Source organism: Penicillium rubens (assembly GCF_028828025.1).
Source record: "Penicillium rubens strain IBT 27055 chromosome Unknown utg000002l_segment0_segment0, whole genome shotgun sequence".
Classification (NCBI taxonomy): domain Eukaryota; kingdom Fungi; phylum Ascomycota; class Eurotiomycetes; order Eurotiales; family Aspergillaceae; genus Penicillium; species Penicillium rubens.
Window position 1 is genome coordinate 1,938,802 of NW_026890600.1, and position 18,924 is coordinate 1,957,725.

The 18,924-nt window shown below is 49.5% G+C and overlaps 8 protein-coding genes across 8 annotated transcripts; 5 read left to right on the plus strand and 3 right to left on the minus strand.

Moving 5' to 3' along the window:
- Positions 1-1,802: 1,802 nt before the first annotated feature.
- Positions 1,803-2,303, plus strand: N7525_003204 (uncharacterized protein; the record flags this gene model as incomplete). Its single annotated transcript, XM_002559352.1, has 1 exon — positions 1,803-2,303. The coding sequence occupies one exon, from the start codon at positions 1,803-1,805 to the stop codon at positions 2,301-2,303; it is 501 nt and encodes a 166-aa protein (XP_002559398.1).
- Positions 2,304-2,805: 502 nt separating this feature from the next.
- On the minus strand, positions 2,806-4,505 carry N7525_003205 (NAD(P)/FAD-dependent oxidoreductase; the record flags this gene model as incomplete). The annotated part of the gene is made up of 7 exons (XM_002559351.2): positions 2,806-2,992; positions 3,052-3,360; positions 3,419-3,525; positions 3,619-3,778; positions 3,841-3,950; positions 4,006-4,164; positions 4,224-4,505. The coding sequence occupies 7 exons, from the start codon at positions 4,503-4,505 to the stop codon at positions 2,806-2,808; spliced, it is 1,314 nt and encodes a 437-aa protein (XP_002559397.2).
- A 776-nt stretch (positions 4,506-5,281) lies between these two features.
- On the plus strand, positions 5,282-7,305 carry N7525_003206 (uncharacterized protein; the record flags this gene model as incomplete). Its single annotated transcript, XM_061212637.1, has 10 exons — positions 5,282-5,489; positions 5,541-5,618; positions 5,673-5,797; positions 5,891-6,054; positions 6,123-6,206; positions 6,275-6,451; positions 6,517-6,600; positions 6,660-6,943; positions 7,005-7,107; positions 7,170-7,305. 10 exons carry the CDS (start codon positions 5,282-5,284, stop codon positions 7,303-7,305), a joined length of 1,443 nt encoding a protein of 480 aa, XP_061069658.1.
- Positions 7,306-7,816: 511 nt separating this feature from the next.
- On the plus strand, positions 7,817-9,741 carry N7525_003207 (glutamyl-tRNA(Gln) amidotransferase subunit PET112; the record flags this gene model as incomplete). The annotated part of the gene is made up of 4 exons (XM_002559349.1): positions 7,817-8,114; positions 8,170-8,246; positions 8,301-8,442; positions 8,492-9,741. The coding sequence occupies 4 exons, from the start codon at positions 7,817-7,819 to the stop codon at positions 9,739-9,741; spliced, it is 1,767 nt and encodes a 588-aa protein (XP_002559395.1).
- A 550-nt stretch (positions 9,742-10,291) lies between these two features.
- On the plus strand, positions 10,292-11,396 carry N7525_003208 (arginase; the record flags this gene model as incomplete). Its single annotated transcript, XM_002559348.1, has 3 exons — positions 10,292-10,378; positions 10,433-11,016; positions 11,093-11,396. 3 exons carry the CDS (start codon positions 10,292-10,294, stop codon positions 11,394-11,396), a joined length of 975 nt encoding a protein of 324 aa, XP_002559394.1.
- Positions 11,397-11,988: 592 nt separating this feature from the next.
- On the plus strand, positions 11,989-12,716 carry N7525_003209 (uncharacterized protein; the record flags this gene model as incomplete). Its single annotated transcript, XM_002559347.1, has 3 exons — positions 11,989-12,149; positions 12,279-12,553; positions 12,616-12,716. The coding sequence occupies 3 exons, from the start codon at positions 11,989-11,991 to the stop codon at positions 12,714-12,716; spliced, it is 537 nt and encodes a 178-aa protein (XP_002559393.1).
- Positions 12,717-13,110: 394 nt separating this feature from the next.
- On the minus strand, positions 13,111-15,688 carry fcpA (protein-serine/threonine phosphatase; the record flags this gene model as incomplete). The annotated part of the gene is made up of 3 exons (XM_061212638.1): positions 13,111-15,235; positions 15,299-15,385; positions 15,441-15,688. The coding sequence occupies 3 exons, from the start codon at positions 15,686-15,688 to the stop codon at positions 13,111-13,113; spliced, it is 2,460 nt and encodes an 819-aa protein (XP_061069659.1).
- Positions 15,689-16,785: 1,097 nt separating this feature from the next.
- N7525_003211 (uncharacterized protein) lies at positions 16,786-18,142 on the minus strand (the record flags this gene model as incomplete). Its single annotated transcript, XM_002559345.1, has 4 exons — positions 16,786-17,074; positions 17,128-17,782; positions 17,840-17,990; positions 18,041-18,142. 4 exons carry the CDS (start codon positions 18,140-18,142, stop codon positions 16,786-16,788), a joined length of 1,197 nt encoding a protein of 398 aa, XP_002559391.1.
- Between the last annotated feature and the right edge of the window lie 782 nt (positions 18,143-18,924).

The following is an 18,924-nucleotide window of genomic DNA, read 5'->3' on the forward strand; positions in this document are numbered from 1 at the left end:
TCATTGACACAGAATAGAGCTCCAGCCAATAGCTTCCATCCAAAGAGTCTCATGCATCTGGCTTACGCATCCTGAGACCCTGCCCATAGGGTAAGACATGGTCGTTAATATCCACAATATATGCAATGTAGCTCTTGGCAGCTCCGCCCCTATCTTAGAAACCCGCTATTTTGATAGCGGGCGGATATAAACTCATCCATTCCCTATTAAGCTGAATATGATCGACACGGAAGTGGGGCCTTGCCGGCGTGATTACGGTCCTCATCAACACTTCTCGTGAAAAATCATTCGATGGAAGATTCGTGGCTGCTAAAGATGGTTTTCCGGATAGAATTGGTAAAGTCTGGCGATCAATTCTACTTATACACAAGTATAGTCTGAGAGATGGGGCGGTAGGGGCCGCTGTCAGCCTGTTTAACTAGGTACGTATCTTAAGTCAGTATGGATTCGATTACCGTGAGAGACTTCGTTATTGGCTGCCTTAACGAAACGATTATATTCTCTGTGCTTACTGTTATCTCTAGGGGATGTGCATTTTCGGAAAGATCATCCTGTGAGTATGTGCCTGATGGTGGTTTGGTAGAGTCCTGTCGGTTCGATATATAACCAACCTTGGATTACATCTCCAGTAAAGCACATAGTCTCTCGATTGCACGACGCCAAGAGCTTCGCGCTTTTCTCCGTCTTCATCTTCTGGTCACAAAGAACTATCAATGTCTGATTGACATGTCCCTTAGGCAATATATATGCCGTATGGACCGATAATATCAACCCGATGACCCACCACGTGTCACGTAAGTTTCAGAGGGCTAGAGCGACTTCTGGTGACCACCCGGCTAAATAGAACTGTCCTATAGAAGAGTATAAATCGCATCGTTGTCGAAAAGTCTGAACAGAAGGTAACGCTACGTAGTGAGAGGATAAATTGCTGTTATACGCTGCTAATTATGGACACTTATACTCTAGATGATAGCCCAAACCCTCTTGCATCATGTTCTATTGGCATGTTACCCCACTACTTAACTTCATATATCATTGCCTCGTTCCCTTGTCAATTCCACTAAAAATTAATAATGGGTTAAAGAGTACCGACTAAATATAGTAGCGTTCGACCCGACGTGGCTGGTTTACAATACCTTAGCCTCTACGATGAACTACTCCGTAGTGGCAATTATGTTAGGACATTCCATGACACCCCATCTAACTTCCCACAGCCTATTGGGCATTCATTTACACTCGCACAATTAATTGCACAATACCTAAGAGGCTCCCCACAATCCCCAGGTGGCTGCCATAGATCCGGATGTTGGCCAGTCGGGCCGGGTAAAGATAAAGCAGGATGGCCCGATAGCGCCATATTCGGAATACCACATCCTATTTTTAATCAAGCCTGAGTACTGACTTGGTCAAAAGGCTTTATGACTTGGAAATGAGGCTCTGTCTGCCATTGAGCCTTAGCACGGCGATTTAGTCAAGCGATGCTATGAATCTTGCATCTCAAGCCTGTGCTCATCTTCATAAGGCTCATAACCAACAGGGTGCTAAGTCCGGGAGTCTAGATTGATAGAGACAAACAAAAGAAAGAATACTCCATCGAATAACTGAGTGGAACCTGTGAATTGGGATCATTGATTTGTTCGAGCAAACCCGTCTAATTATAGCACTGATATAGGCATCTCAAGTGGGAACCCAGACTCAAGGGTATATAAGCTGATAATAACCCCGAAACAAACATAGCAAGCCACTCGTTCAACTGATCGCAAAAAGTGTATAATATCCCCTTCCACTCGTTTCAAACCATCATGTCTGCGACCACCACCTCCACCACTTCCTCCGCATCAGCCACCTCCAGCTGCCATGCCAAGCTGTACGATATCCCGACCCACGACGCCGCATGCGCAATGCCTATTCATGGCAACAACTCCGCTATCATGAGCAGCTGCTGCTCCGAGGCATCTGTCGTTGAGTATGACGGCTGCGACTACTACTGTCTTGCTCAGGGCCAGAGCGTTGGCACCCTTGCCGAGTGCCTGATCAAAGCCTCCGAGCCCGGCGAGGTCTGGTGCAACACCAATGCCAATGCTACGGCTACAGCAACAGCCACGGCTACTGGTACTGGCGTCGTGACCCTGTCTGCCACAACCGCTGGTGCGGATAGCACTGGCTCAAGTACTAGTGGCTCGACGGCGACTTCCACTGCTAATGCGGCTGCCGGTATTGTTGCGTCTCGACCATTATCCAAGTCTGCTATTGGTGTGCTTGGTATGCTCTTGGCTGGATCTGCAGCAGGTCTTTTCCTTTAGAGGTGTCATGGGTTGACATTCATACTGGAGCTGCCAAAACCAAGTATTTTGTCAGTTGAAGGCAATTTGGTGGACGCAATGTAATAAGAAAGCTGTGTGGTTTGCAGTGTCTGTATATTAGTCTGGAGGCCCTTCTTTGTCGTTCGTTTTCTTGGGTGTGGCATTGAATCCGACTTCCAAGCCGTGGAAGTATATTTTATCTGGTAGCCGAACGGCATTGAAGGCCTATGTCCCAGATGACCACATTTTAATATGGATGGGAAGTTTCCTATTGGAAGAGGCGGGCAGCATTAGACAGTTGACATAGGTACTTGCGGGACCATAACCAATGAATCGTAATTATGCAAGAGGCTTTTCTGTGTGTTTAGGATAGAGGTAGGGAACCGAATGCTAATCAATGTGAATTTGTTTGATTTATTACAGACTAGTAATATGCACGCTTGACAGATTCATGACCTTTAATGATCGCCCGGATTTGGTATCACACAAATGCAAACGTGAATCAGAGCTTCGCATCATGCTTCCAGCCCGGCATTTCAGCAAGGTCCTTTGCCGGAGCACTGCGTTTGGACTTAAGGGCATCTCCCCCTGGTCTCCATCTCCACGCACCAGCCAGGTCTTGTGGTAGGCGTCCTTCTATCAACTCAACGACATGTTTTCCTATATTGGGCAAAACCTTGAAACTATGGCTGTTGTAAGAGATGTCAGCAAGATAATTGCTATGTCCAGCCTAGTATCATCCACTTACCCGCTGTCTCCTGTGGCCAAGATAAAGTTCTTCCACTTGGGGTGCTCGCAGATCAACAAGTTGGCATCAGCAGTATCGGTGCACCAGCACATGCTCCTATTAAAAAGCTCCTTATCCTTGAAGCGTGGCATAAACCTCGCAATCGCTTTTCGAATGGTCTCTTCAGAAGAATCTGGGTAGGTATCGGTGGGATGCTTGGCGTGTGATCGAGGAACGGATATAAGCTTAGGAGAGGTGGCACCGTAAGGTTGATGCAGCTTGAAGCGGGAGAACCCGGGGAACTCATCGCAGACTTTGATTACTCCGTGTCTGTGGTGAATATTTAGCGTGGCCGGCCTTTGAGGTTAGGCTAGGAGCGATTGCTTACTCGTTGGGCTCGAAGAAAAAGCCATAATCACCGTCGTATACTACGGGCACGTCCTTGTACTGGGCCGATTCTTGGGGCGTGAGTTGGATATGAGCGAAGACCCAGGCCTAGATTCATCGTTTCAGTTAGCGACATGGCCATTTCAACTGGCTTTCCGGGTATCCTGAAATACGCCAGCAAAGGAAATGTCCACAACTGACCTTCGAAACACATTGGTCCTCCAAATCTACTAACGTCGAACTCCAAGCACCAGCGGCCAAAACCACCTTGTCGGCGAAGTATTTTGTTCCATCTACTGTCTCAACACCGCTGCATGTCGCCCCATCTGGAGCAAACAAAGGTCGCTTGAAAGTCCCGGCACTGCAAATACGCATGAGCAAAAACCGACTTTTCCACGAAGTCACAAAATTTCAGTGCCATACCTTCCAAATCCGAACTTGACGCCTTGACTTTTTAGAAAGGTTCCGATCGCATTGATGGCCTTGGCTGCAGCAAGCCATCCTCCATCGCCGCAAAACAAGCCCTTCCACCCCTGCCATCTGTTTAGCCTCTCGTACCCTAATTCTTTTTCTTATGGTCAAATTCACCTTGATCTGTTCCCGCGTGAAGTGCGGGGCTTTTGCCAGAATATCATCTTCACTCTCTAACCAGATATTCGTCTTCTCTAGTCCGATATTCGCGTCTATGAGGTCTTGGTGCTTCCGTCGAAGGCTTGCAATACCCTCTTGTGACGATGAACAGTCTAGCTAAAGGTGTGTAAATATGGAAGTTGCTCAATATCCCACTGGAAGCTATTATGACTCACCATGCCAACGTTGTGAAAGAAAGGCTTGAACAACGGATCGTTTTTCCACATATCGAGAGCCTCCAGGGAAAGTTGCAAGTCAGGCCCGTTGCGTAATCGGATGCTCATGATCTTGTTAAGATCATATCCTGCGGATTGCAAGGATGGAATTGGGTATACATCAAGGACGGTGATGTTTGACGGGGTGTATCCAGAGCGTATCAGGTGTAGCGCGGTTGAAGATCCCATTGTGCCACCTCCCCCGACAATGACAATCTTTGTGCTTTCTCGCGAATGAGCCATGTTGTAGCAATCGACCTTGCGGTACGCTTAGGAGGATTAAACAAAGTCTTGGGGAGGGGGGAAACGACAATTTATTGAACCCTTATTGACAGAAGCGATCAAGGCCAATCATGATGGACTTCATATGAGCGATGTCTCTCCGGAAATATGTCGATTGCGAAGTGGAGAAAAGCTTCGCGTGGACCTTCACCATGCCAGCCACGGGGTTACCTAAGCGCCTAAACGGTCGCTAGGGGGCCTTGGAGAGGCCTGGAGAACGCGGGGAATCGACCCACCAAGGGCCAAAGGGCCTCGGAAGGTACGAGATAAGCATCGCATATTTGACCCCGGCTTTTCTTTGGTAGTCCGAGATGCTTCGCCAAAGGTATATCGGTTTCGCGTGGACCTTCACCAATCCTTCCCCAGTGACCCCGGCTTTTGTCCACTCGAGATACGGGTACAGACTCATTGATAATGATGCCGATGTCAACCAGTGAGTCACTCGTTATCGCCCGGTACTAATACACGAGTACTTCGCTGAGGATATCGCATTGGTTCCGCGTGGACCTTCACCAACCCCCACACCCCAAGAATGGACTCCCCACCCGATGGTACGGAATTCACCTTGGAGGTAGAAGGGGAACAAATCGGGAAATATTCCGGGGTTGAAAGATAAGCCCGAGGTGCAGACGATATGCGAACATGTCCTGTATAAATAACCGGCATGGGCCGCAACAGGTTTGAAGAATATTTCCGAGTCACTCACACTATACACGCTGTGATCCTACCATCCTATAATGGCAGACTCGAAGACTGTCCCCAAGACACATGACGACTCTCTTCCTTTACCGGAGAATGTACCGGATATTGCTGAGGGGGTTAACATGGAGCAGTACAGAGCAACTGTCCCGCTTTGGAAGCGGGTATGGCAGAACAGTTTGACGCAGATGATACTTCTCAGCATCCAGGCGTTCTGTGGGCCAGCTATGTCAGACGCGATTATAGGTTAGAGTGTAATGCCCGTCATGGTCTGAACGTGCAGCTTATCTTTTACAGGCCTCGGTGGTGGTGGTCTTGCCTCTCCTCGTGTGTCAAATATCTCGACGGCGATTACATATGCCATGCTTGCAGTCGGTATGCGCCCCAATATTAAATCCCAGCTTTGAATACACTAACAAATCGCATCAGTTTGCTTCTTGGGTGGTCCCCTCGTGAACAAAATCGGTATCAAGTGGGCCCTCGTTATCGGCTCGATGTCCTTCCCCATCCAGGGTTCGGCGTACTACTGCAACAGCAAGTTCGGAAACGAATGGGTAAGTGAGGCCTCCTCAACGTACCTGACGTCAATAGACAGCTTGAAATGCTTTTCCAGAGTCCAGAATATCTGATTAAAGTCTTTCCTGCAGTACCTCATCCTCAGCGGTGCTATTAGCGGTATTGGAACCGCTTGCTGGTATGTCGCCGAGGCCGGTGCCATCATGACGCTTGCACCTTCTGGTGCCCGCGGGAAGTATCTGGCTCTATGGATTGTGTCGCGGAATCTTGGACAGCTGGTTGGCGGTGCAATCAAGTAAGCTTTTTCCGAAGTATATTCTAACGGATGCATGGATGAGTTTCTTATCATCTCGGTTTTTACAGTCTGTCGAAGAACTACGAGAAAGGGGTTAGCGGCGGTGTCTCTGCCGATACTTACATTGCCTTTGTGATCATTGAGTGTCTCGCGTGAGTGCATCCGCGCAGCGAACAATCTAAAGAGCGAAGAGCTGACTGATACTAATTATATTCCTTAGCCTGCCATTTGCACTGTTAATAACTCCCTTCGAACGTGTTGTTCGATCCGACGGTACTCGAATTGTCACCTCGGAGACCCTATCTACCAAGATGGAAGTAAAACGCATTGCGAAGACCATGACATCGAAACTCATTGCATTTTCTTCCCTTTGGGCACTATGGTCATTCTTCTACACGTACGCCAGTTTCCCAGCCCCTTGCCCACCATTGAAGGGCAATAAAAGGCTAACAGATATGCCAGCGGTACCTGGACTACCTACTTGGGAACCTATTTCACCGTCCGCTCACGCGCCCTATCGTCCCTCATTTCGCCTTTGTTCTGCATGTAAGTCCGGGCTATGGAGTCTACTTGTCACTCACGAAATAACTAACCTCTTTTCACAGCATCGGCTGCTTTGGCCTCGGATTTATCCTCGACATGAAGAGCCTCAGCCAGCGCCGCCGCGCCCAGATTGGCCTATACACCGTTGTTATCCTCAACTTCGGTGTGTACATCTGGTCCATTATTATGCAGGTTAAGTTCAATCGCCATGATCCTGGCGCTATTGATTGGGATGATGGACTATACCCTTCGTCCTTCCTGCCGTATTTCTTCGTGCAGACTACAGGTCCGTTGTCGCAGTCGTACATGTACTGGCTCCTATCATCGTTCGCGACAGATGCGCAGGGTGAGTATCCCAAGGAATTCCAGGTGATAAGGAAAACCCTGGATGCTAATGGTCACTTTAGAAAATGTTCGTAACGGTGCTGCATTCCGATGCATCGAGGCTATTGGACAGGCTATTGCCTACGGCATGAACACCCAAACGACGAGTAACCCTCTGATTGGATTGTACGTCACCTCATTTCACTTATATACCCACTTGTCAAGCATATGTCTAACAGGCTTTCTAGCGGCGTGACTTTTGGGCTACTCGGGGCTTCTCTTCTCCCTATGATTATGCTTGTGAACACGACACCAGACCGCATCCCTGCCGATGTAGTTGCTGAGGAGCAGGCTGCCGCTCGGGAGAAGATTGATGATGTTTAAGTCAGCTTGAATTTGATGGTATATAGAGAGAGAAATAAGACTCTTGAAGCTTGCCATGACCATCATCTGGGATGATTTACGCAGTTTTCCTTCTACTAGGTGGCTCAACCTAAGACGGATTGCGATAACCGCAGAGACCGAATGAGTCTGGGCTTAGACGGGAAGCGAAGTCGAATGAAACTGGAAGAATTGTCCTATGATATATAAATAGAAGCGAAGCTATTCCAGCTGAATCAGGTAACTAGGTAGGCATTGTCACTGCAGTGGTAAATATAGGGACTAAGCACTGTTAGGAAAAATTTATAACTATACTAGGCTTAAGAGATATTCTAATATCCAGTTTTCCTTTGAATTTTGAGAAGCGTTCGATGTTGTAGTATAATTAAAAAGGTGTCAAGAAAAGGTGTCCCTCGAGGCTAAAGTCGATGATCTGCAGATCGCCAAGTCCAGCTTCTCCCGCAAATTCACGTCATGCAAGGCTCAACACTAACAACCCAAGTCCAATCTCTCTATGCTTCGATCATGGATCGGCAGCGGTACGCTCCGCTCACTTTGCGCTCGACGCTTGACTCGGTCATCCCTTCCATCTCCTAAAGCTTCATTCTCCTCCGCGCCAAACCGCTATCTCCAACCGCCGACCTCCGCAGATCGCGTTCCCCTCCGCAAACAACTCAAGCAGGAAGCCAAAGCGCTTCGGTCACACAAGAAACAACGCAAGGAAACAGAGGAGGCTTCGAGGCAAGAATGGGAACTGACAGTGGGCGTGGAGATCCACGCGCAGTTGGATACAGAGGCCAAATTATTTTCCCGTCAGTACGCCTTTACTCTCGGAGACTACGAGTCATCCTCTCATAAATTGAATAGGGGCACCAACTTCGACAAGTGAAACTCCGAATTCCAACGTTGCCTTGTTCGATCTGGCATTCCCGGGTAGCCAACCGGTTAGTGTTATATTTACAATGCTGTGAAATAGGGCCAGGGCTGATCTGAGACAGGAATTCCAAATCGCAACACTCCTCCCAGCTCTCCGCGCTGCCATTGCACTGAACTGTGAGATACAACCAGTCAGTCGGTTTGATCGGAAACATTACTTCTACCAGGATCAACCGGCGGGGTATCAAATCACACAGTACTATGGTAAGTACTGTCCCTCATTCAAACGCTGGAATATGCTGACCATCTCTAGAACCATTCGCGCGAAATGGCTACGTTGACCTATTTGATTATGACGGAATCGCCCCGGAAGACGGCGAACGGGTTCGTATTGACATCAAACAACTCCAGTTGGAGCAGGACACAGCCAAATCCCAGGAATACCCGCCCTCGACACAACTTCTCGACTTCAACCGTGTGTCCCATCCTCTTATCGAAATCATCACCATGCCGCAAATCCACACTCCTGCAACGGCCGCAGCATGCGTGCGGAAACTACAAGCCATTGTACAATCGTGTGGTGCCGTGACTACGGGAATGGAGATGGGTGGTCTTCGTGCAGATGTCAACGTCTCCGTCCGACGCCGAGGCGAAGCAGCCGGGCAACATCAGTACGATGGGATTACTGGGCTGGGTCAGCGTACCGAAATCAAGAACCTCAGCAGCTTCAAGGCGGTAGAGGATGCCATCATTGCTGAGAAGAACCGTCAGATCGAGGTGCTCGAGAGTGGCGGTGTCATAGAAGGAGAGACACGTGGATGGGCGATCGGCAGCACTGAAACTCGCAGACTTCGCGGCAAAGAGGGCTCAGTCGACTACCGCTACATGCCTGATCCTGACATTCCACCACTGATCATTGGAGAGGATCTGCTCTCTAGGCTCAGAGAATCTCTTCCGACAGCACCTGATGCTCTTCTTACACTGCTTGTCGGATCTGAATTTAATCTGCCAATCGAAGACGCCAAACCACTCATCGAGCTGGACGACGGAGCCCGCCTCGAATACTACCACGATGTGGTGGATATCCTCCGCAGCCTTCAAGTAGACCGAGATGATAAAACGCGCGCTGGTCTCGCGCGGGTGGCAAGCAACTGGGTTTTGCACGAGCTGGGCGGTCTCTTGACCAAGGCAGACCAGGCATGGGATGCTGAGGTTGTCCCAACCCGATCCTTAGCCCATCTCATCGATCACCTGCAGCGGAAACTCATCACCGGCCCGACAGCCAAACAGGTGCTGGCCACCATCTTTGACGGGGATCATCGACCAGTGCCGCAACTACTTGAGGAGGAAAATCTCCTGCTGCGGCCGTTGTCGCGGGAAGAGTATATAGCGTTAGCGGAGTCGGTCATTGCCCTGAACCCTCAGATGGTCGAGCAGATCCGCAGCAAGAATCAACTGGGTAAACTAGGATGGTTCGTGGGGCAAATGATGCGCACTGGCGAGAAGGGCCGGGTGGAGGCGCCCAAGGCAGAGGAGATTCTCCGGGAATTGATTCTGGGATAGCTTGTATATAGTATAGTATAAAATAAACTCTACGCATCAATGATACCCAAAACTGTGGCCTTTATCAATTATTCTCCAACTCTGCCGGAGCTCCGATACCACCCCACGCTGAATAAAAAGCCCGGAAATGAAACGACAGAAATTCCCGGTCTATCGCTGCACTGTAACAGGTCAAGACAAAAGCCTGTGGGACACCGAATGGCCCTAAAAGGGGGAGCTCTCCTCAACCTGTACTTAACGGAAGTGATGGAGATCCGGCGGAGTCGCTCTGATCGCTAAAAGCAGTTTTTAGCGACTTCGCGGGCATCGCGCAAGGAAGGAAAGCACCGCCCCGGTTGAAGTCGGGGGTTAATGGGAAAGACCTAAGACAAATTCTGAGATATTTAAAAGGAAGAGTTGTCCTCTTCTTTTCTTCTTTTTCAAAGTAAAATCACATCTTGACATCTTTGACCTCTCTGATCGAGGCTCCACTTTTTATCTTATCTTGATCTTAGCTCTCTTTTCTTCCTCTCCTTCCTTTTCCTACTACATTCTATACATATCCTACACAATGACTCAACCTTCTACCATCACTTCGCGGTTCCTCTCACACCCTAACCAGCTCGGCGTCGTTGCCGTTGGTTTCAATGGCGGCCAGGTAAGACAGTGCAGAAGCTATAGATCATAGATCATACTAACCCCCCACCAACAGTGCAAGAAGGGCGTCGAAGCGGCCCCAATGGCCCTCATCGAGTCAGGACTCCTAACCCAACTCAGCGAGGATCTCGACTACGACGTCCACCACGACGACACAGTCCACTACTACGAGAAGGACATCCCCACCGAAGACCCCGACCACCGAGGCATGAAGAAGCCACGAGCCGTCAGCGCCGTAACTGAGAAGCTCAGCTCACAGGTCTACGACTACGCCAAGGACGGAAAGTTCGTACTCACTCTCGGCGGCGACCACTCCATCGCCATCGGCACCGTCTCCGGCACAGCAAAGGCAATCCGCGAGCGTCTGGGCCGCGAAATGGCCGTCATCTGGGTCGACGCCCACGCCGATATCAATATCCCCGAAACAAGCGACAGCGGGAACATCCACGGTATGCCGATGGCATTCCTGACCCGGCTGGCCCGGGAGGAGAAGAAGGATATCTTTGGCTGGATGCAGGATGAGCACATCGTGAACACGCAGAAGCTTGTCTATATCGGGTTGCGTGATGTCGACCGTGGGGAGAAGAAGCTCTTGCGTGAGAATGGTATCAAGGCTTTCAGTATGCACGATATCGACCGGTATGTTCTCGTTCGATTTTTCCCTGGTTGTGGTGGTGATGTGACCTTCCTTGCTAACATCTCTGTCCTCTGCTAGTCATGGTATCGGTCGCGTTGTTGAAATGGCTCTCGCTCACATCGGTAACGACACCCCCATTCACTTGTCCTTCGATGTCGATGCGCTGGATCCTCAGTGGGCACCTAGTACCGGTACACCAGTCCGTGGTGGACTGACGCTGCGTGAGGGAGACTTCATCTGTGAAGCTGTGCATGAGACGGGAAATCTGGTTGCGATGGACTTGGTTGAGGTGAACCCCAGCCTGGAGGCCAAGGGCGCTTCGGAGACCATTCGAGCGGGGTGTTCGTTGGTGCGTAGTGCATTGGGCGACACCCTTCTATAAAAGATTTGATGAATGGCGTAAAAGATAGATGTGCTAAACAGTTAAATGAGACTTGAGTTATTCAGTACAAAAACCTCTGAAGTATTCAAATGTCCAAGTCGATCAACTCAACTGAAAGCCACTGAAAACCACTAAATCCCCTGCCACCCCAATTTCTTTACTTTTCCCCTCCCCGGCCTTTTGTTTATTTTATTTTGTTTCTTTAATTTTTCCTTCTTTCTTTACGAATATCTTGGCCTTTTCTCTCATTTAGCTGGTTCATGCGCAATTGTAAGTATCCACGTCGCATCTCCAAACCTCAGGGCCTCCCTCAAGGGCGCCCAATGCGCTGTCCTAATCGCGCCTCACCAGAAACATCCATACGATTCTACCAGTCCTCTCAGAACTGAATCACTTGACTCACGATCTGGCCATCGCATCCCCAAGCCTGCAACAATAGGGCATCGAAGCCTGCGTCGGGCAGTATACAAGACCAGTATAAAGCACACAACCCACTCCGCAATCGCAAGCTCCACCCATCGCAATCCATCGCAATCCAACACAATCCAACACACCTCCAGAAACCTCCCATCCACATCCCACACACAATAAAATGGCAGTCCGCAAGCGCCCCGAAGCACGCCGTCGCTACCACTGGCCCGAGCTCCAACTCAACATCTGGATTATGGTCGTCCTATCGTGCTCAGCAACATGTCTGGGGATATTCTCCTGGTTCATAGTTGTGCAATCACAAATGCATCTCGGAACACCATGGTAAGTGACTATATCTATATGTATACTATGTGGTTAGGATGCATTCTTACAACATTGGAATCTCCACCCCACATTCTTACATGTCGGACTTGTCACATAAAACACGCGATGTATACTAACAATATCCAGGCTCTTCCCTTACATGGTCGTGTGCAGCGCACTCGGGGTCTGCTTCATATTCCTAATTATGGTCCTTGCATCGCGGCACTTCCTCTTACCGGGGATTATCATCATCGGCAGCTTTATTCTCCTTGTGCTGTGGCTGACAGGTCTGATTGAGACTTCGCTGCAGCTGTATGGGGTTGTCGCGAACGTGAATGATAATTGCCGGATCTATGTGGAGGATAATAAGGCCTGGGGGAATAATATCAATACCTTGGCTTGGCTGACGCAGAGTACCATTTGTGAGTCTTTGTCTTTTTATGTCTTTTTCCAAGGTTATGTCGGTGACTGACTGGTTTCATAGGCAATTGCTGGAAAACTGCCTTTGCACTTGAGCTTGTTAATACGGTTTTCTATCTTTGGATGATGATTATGTCGTGGCAGGTTAATCGGGATGTTTATTGATTTGATGTTTTGTGATACCACCTTTTGCATTTATGGCGTTGAATAAGCGATATAGCGTTGTTTCTTTTTTGGAATGTACTGTTCGTGAAACTTGGCTATATCGGAATGGATGTAAATGAGTTATTTCAACCTAGGCACATTGATCACCTTGATGTAGACGGAATCCCAAGTGGTTCATGGATAGTATATGGAACTGAAATTGTACATAGAGATTCTCACAGATACACACGACTTCCTGGGAACTACAGACAAAGAAAGAAAAACAAAGTCAAATAGACCTAATAAACGCCGTCGCTATGCCAAGAGCACATTGCAACCGCACACACCCTGGTTATGACACGGCAGACACACAAAGAGAACTTGAAACGACAAGACACAAAATCAATGGAGTGCTCTATCCATTCTCGGCTGCAGCTTCTGCCTCTACCTGAGAGTCATACCCTCCGCCTTCGAACGCAGCAAGCATCTCCCGTTCCAGCTCATCATCGTCGTCATCTGGGTGAGGATACCCAGCGTTGGCACCGCTGCTGGTTCCCGCAGTTTCGGAGTCAGACACCCCCTCCACAGCTGGCGTTTCTGGAAGGCCTGGGGAAACCTGGTCACTACCAGAGGCAGGAGCAGATGTGATTTCCCGCAGCTTGGTGTTGCGCTCGTAAGAGCGTTTGATGCGTTGGGAGAGCCGGGAGCCTTGTTTGTCATGGTCGTCTCCGTCGTCATCTCCAGACTCTTCTTCATCAGTGCCGCTTTCGGTATCTTCGTTGCGTTTACGCTTCTTGCCTCCCGTGGATGGTTCGTCTAATAAGGACTCGGTGTCGCTTTCACTTTCGTCATCGCTACCCAGGAAGTCCTTCAGTTCGTCGTGCACAGCGGCTTGTTCATCGGCACCGTACCCGACTGGCGATGTCTCGTCCAGACCGGATGCCTTGAAGATATCTTCGGCGTCGTCTTCTTGTGTCCATTGCGACCCTGTTATATCCTCGTCTGTGGACGAGAGCATGGAGGTCTCAAGTTCTAGTTCACTTGGGGTCAGGGGGTCGCCCCGGTCGTCTGGGTGAAGCGGGAGGAGATATGGTTCTTCGTCTACATGTCTCCACTGAACCAACGAGTCGACAAGCCATTGTGTAGTCACGATCTTGACGTTGGGATAGCGAGTGGCTTCCCTCACTTTGGCGGTGCGATTGCGCCCAGCCACAAGATGAGTTGTGCGGGCATTTACCCTTGACGAGATCGTCACACCAAAGCTCTTCGCCCACAGGGAAATGTCTGCATTTTGGAAGTCTATTCCCAAAGGAAGCACACCTGAAAATACCAACACCACCCCTCCGAGGATACGCCGCTTAATCCGCGGCATGATATCCTTGATATCGGGGACTGATTTGAGATCCATGTCTTTGTCTCTCGAGTGAAGTCTCTCACCCCTTAGAGCTGCCACCCGACCGTCGAGAGCGGGAGTCCGAGTCCGTGTCTTGTCATATTCATCATAGAACTGAAGATGTACTTGCTCGAGTCGGTTTTGCAGCTGGAAGAGTTCTTGATCGTGATCCTCGAGTAGGTGGTGTCGATGTTTCGCAGATTCATGGGCTTCTTCGACGCCAGACGATGCCTCACTGGCTTCACCGACATTATCCTCTGCCTCCAATTCCTTTTGCTTCTGCAACAAAGGTCGGTCCTCCACCTGATGCAATATTGTCTCTTCTTGTGCATCAGTCTGCTCCTGTAGGAGCCTTGGGCTGTCTCCACCTCCCATGGTCACCAGCTGTTCTAATGCTGAGATATCGCCCCCCTCTTGCGTTTTACCATTGACGTGGTGTTCTTTGGTCTTCTCTGGTGCCTTTGCTTCGATCTGAGGCTTGTTCGCGCCAATATCTTCCTTCTTTGGGAGGAAACTAGAATTGATGTCACCAATTCCGACGAAGAAGTCATAAGGCGAGACCTTAATCAGATTGGGACTCCACCGCCAGATGTCACCACGATCATCAATGATTACCACCATCTTTGTGTCCACTGGGAACAGCCGTTGCAGGTCCTTGACCGTCAAACTTCCGCTCTCGTCACGACTAAGAATTCGGTCTCCGAACAGCTTGCGGGTAGGGTCAATGATATCAACAATATGTTGGGCATAAGCACGAGTACCCATGGTGTAGATGTGCAACTCATAAATCTCTGCCACATTTTGCAGGAATTCCTCCAGTCCGGGCCGCAGCTTGATGTAGTACCAGCATCCACGCATCCCAGGTCCATCATCAATCAATTGGAATTGTCGCACATCCCGCACAGCTTCGTGGTTCGGATTTTGTTTGTCTTCTCTCCATTCCCCCACTGTTGGATCAACAGTGGCATGGATAATAGTTTGATCAAGATCCACCACCAGAGTCAAACGCCTCGATGCAAGTAGCCGGCGCTTCGCATCTTCTTCAACTCGGGTTGCTTCCCGTGCGCTGACCGTAAGTGTGACGTTGTCATGGGCCATGGATATTGGAGCACGCATAGAATCTGCGACTTCGGTGTTGTACGTAGACCTGTCCATGAGACGGGCAGTTAGACAAGCTCGATTTCCTTTCCACTGGAAGGCTTATACATACTCGGTCATGTCCTTCCCGCACTCGGCGCAAAGTCCTCCAAACTGGATCTCGTGCGCGCAAGGCTCATTGATTTCGATGACATTGACCCTAGCAAAGAATTAGACAACGTTCAACAGTATAAGATAAGGATCGATATGCTCACGGTTCATCAATAACGTCTCCCTTTTGGATATGCCATTCAATGATCTCTCCATTAACAGTCGTTTCAAATCTAGCCGGGTATCTACGCATCACCTCGACAGTGTTCCCCAGCCCATCACCCTCGGTGACGGCAGTCTCATAGACATACCAAAACAAAGCCTCATTCCTTTCGACCGTGTCACCAGGCTGTTTGAGCAGCGACGTCACGGTAATCGGGTAATGTAGGCTGGTGGGCAGACGGACAAGCATCGTTGCTCTTCGTTCGCCCCCAGGCGATGTAATGTACTAACTCTCAGTCCCTGTCCTGGTGCTCTTCAAAATATATTCTGTGTCCTTCGTTTGTTGATAGCGCGCGCGCGTCAAGGACTGTGGGTCGAATGGAGTGATCGCGTGCGACTCCGGCTACGAAGCCATCACCGACACGCAACGCGTGTAGAGCTGGATAATATCGGGGTTTTGGGAGTAATAAAGCCTATGACTCAGTGGTCCAAGCTAAATCGGTGGAATAAGTAGATGTGAGTGGTGATTTAGGCAGCGCAAAGGGAATCGCCACTCCAAGGCGCGGATGGGAAAAGAAAACCGTGCGCCTAGCACAACCTAGCGCGGAGTCCAGAAGTAAGTCACACACCAGGCGGAATAATTCGCTTGAATTTGAGGAGGTGGAAAAGGTTGAAAGAGAAATGCGGGCTGCGATCAAAGAAAAGGCAAGCTCATTGAAGTTGTGCGGGGACTCACTCGATCCAGGTTGAGAGCTACTTCCGCTTATGTCATACCGGTACTTGAAAACCGGTATCTACTCTTGCTGATTGACATGCGGTTTACTTCAGTTCAAGTATCTTATTTCTCATGAATGATGTGGGCTGATACCTACCTAGGTATAATGGCTCTATCAGGTGAACTTTCACTCTTGGGCGCTAATAGTGACATCCAACTCACTTTCTCTGACTGTATGTATTGGAAACTTAACTGTTATGTTTACCTGCACCTTAACCAGCCCAGCCAAACTGCCACTCAAGTTCTTACCGTGTGGAAATTGCCGAGAGATATAGCTCTGCATATCGAGGCCTCTATGAGGGAAGACTTATTCAATAGAAAGGACAAATGCAATAGGTAAATCTTAACCAATAAAGATGTCAATTTGCAATACCAGTGAACAGGCCTCATGATGGGGCTGTGCCAGCAAAAACAAAAACCCTGATCAAAATGCTACCTAGCAATAGGCAAATGAAGTGCGCTATGAAAGCATACGTTCAACCCATGAGCCCCATGTATATACGAAGCAATCTCTTGGTGTCAACTAGTACTTTGATATTCACAGCTCACCGGGCCATTGAGCATTAGGGCATTTATTTGGCCTTGGCCAGACCGACGGCGTTGTTACCGACATCATAGACACTGTACCAGCGGCGCAGGAAGGCATCACCCAAAATAGCCAGGGGACCCACAGGCTCGGGGAAGTCCATGCCCATGAAGCTGCTGATGCAAGAGCCCTGGACCTCCAGGACATAGTCGTAGGGGCCAATGGTGAACTTGTGGCCGCCCAGGGTGAAGGTGAGGTCGGGTAGCGAGTCCCGCTTGTCACACTCGACACTGTACTGACCAGTGAAGCCCTTAGTGGCACCGATCTCCTTGTTCCTGTGGGATAAGTCAGTAAAGAGGTTACAAAGACAGGCAGAATATCAACTTACAGAAGCTCGGCCATGGTGGAGGGCAGGGCAATGAGGGAGGTACCAGTGTCCAGAATGACTCCGGTGTTCTCAAGTTCAGCAACATTGTCGCCAAGGGCAATGGAGTTGAGCTCGACCTCCCAGTACGCCTTGCGACGGAGAGGGATCTTGATCAGCTCACCAGTGTAGTGGCTTTCGTCAATGCCACCGAAAGTAGCCACGGAGTTATCGCCATCCTTGTTGGCATCGCCAAGGTAGAAAGCGAACACAGGCTCATCAACGAGCTTCTGGTTGATCATGTGGTAGAAGGGAGGGACCATCTTGTTCACGGAGATGGTATCATAGCCAAGGCCGAGAATACCATCGAAACGACCGAAGGCAAAAGCCAGACCGGGCTCATTGGTAGCTTCCGCAAAGTCCTGTCCCTTGACCTTCAGGTCACCAATCTGAAGGGTGTCCCTAGACACGAAGCCGCTCAGGCTGCCAGATCCATAACGAATCTCGAACTCGGTGCCATTCTTCTCATAGGTGCTCGAAGAAGACGAGTCATACTTGCTGTGAAGGAAGCAGGCGATAGAGCTGCACTGCGAAGAAGGGACCCACAGGTTGGAGCTACCGGTATCAAGGACAACCTTGAAGGTCTGGGGAGGGGTACCGATGGAGATCTCGGAGAAGTCTGAAGAGGTCAGTGTCATTCCTCAGAGCGTAAAGTTTCTCTGGGGTGGCATCTTACACTGAGCATTCAGGAAGTTGTCAACCAACACATCATGGCCAGCAGCAGGATTAAAGGAAGTGTCGTGGAACAAGTCCTGGTGCTTCTCGGGACGAATTCCCATGTACTTCTGGCCCAGGTTGTGCACATGAGCATCGATGTTGTGTGTGTTCTTCAATCTATTAGTTTCGGGTATCCTTGGGCCGATAGCGATGATCATACCAGTTGCTCGGCCAGAGGGACCTTGTTGAGCTTGAGTCTGTGAACCTCAGCGGCAGCGCTGCCCAACAGCGCCGAAGCTGTCAGGAGAGTGAACGACTTCATCATTCAATACGAAAAAAGAAAGTTGTAGATGTTTGATGCAAAAAAAGAGAATGACTTGGATGTGAGAAGGAGAGAGGAGATAAGGGCAGTAGATGGGGGAAGTGGAGGCTGGAGAGGACGATGACGGAAGCGGGAGGGTCACACTAACCCCCTTTGGGCGATGGACTCATGACATGGGTTCTCAGCCTACCCGGGACATTCCCAAAGGGATATTTCTTGATTCTCTATTTTACTCACTGGCTTACTATGACTCCGCCATACTATTCTCCGTACAAGCTTGGAGAGCAGGGAAAAAGCACTTTGGGCTGGTGCCTGGGCGTGGTCGGACCTGGTCGGAAAACACCCCCTCCCGGCGTACCTGGCAGCTGCAAGATAGATGATGTGGCAAAAGGCTACGCTGATGATGCTATTATTGTTTTACAGGAAGGTATCGTGCCCTGTTCTGGTACACCATAAAGTTTTCGATGTGCACGGAGTATCATTCTACACTTTTAAGCATGTGTAGCCCAGAGGCCGCAACTCTCCAGAAAATACTCCGCTTGGCGCCTTTCAAGGGATCGCGTGCCCTTTCAAGGTTCAGATGCTCAAAGGCTGCCTTAACTTCAATAAGTGAATACCACGCTGCATACGGGGTACATCGTCTAGAATGGGCCTCAGTATGGTTCGCTTGGCTTGGGGCCTTTAGTATATTCCAGCCTCAGAAATAGTCACTTGGAACAAGTAGGTAAATATGATGTTGAACTGTTAAGCCGCCGCTTTGTGAATATAATATTAAAAACATA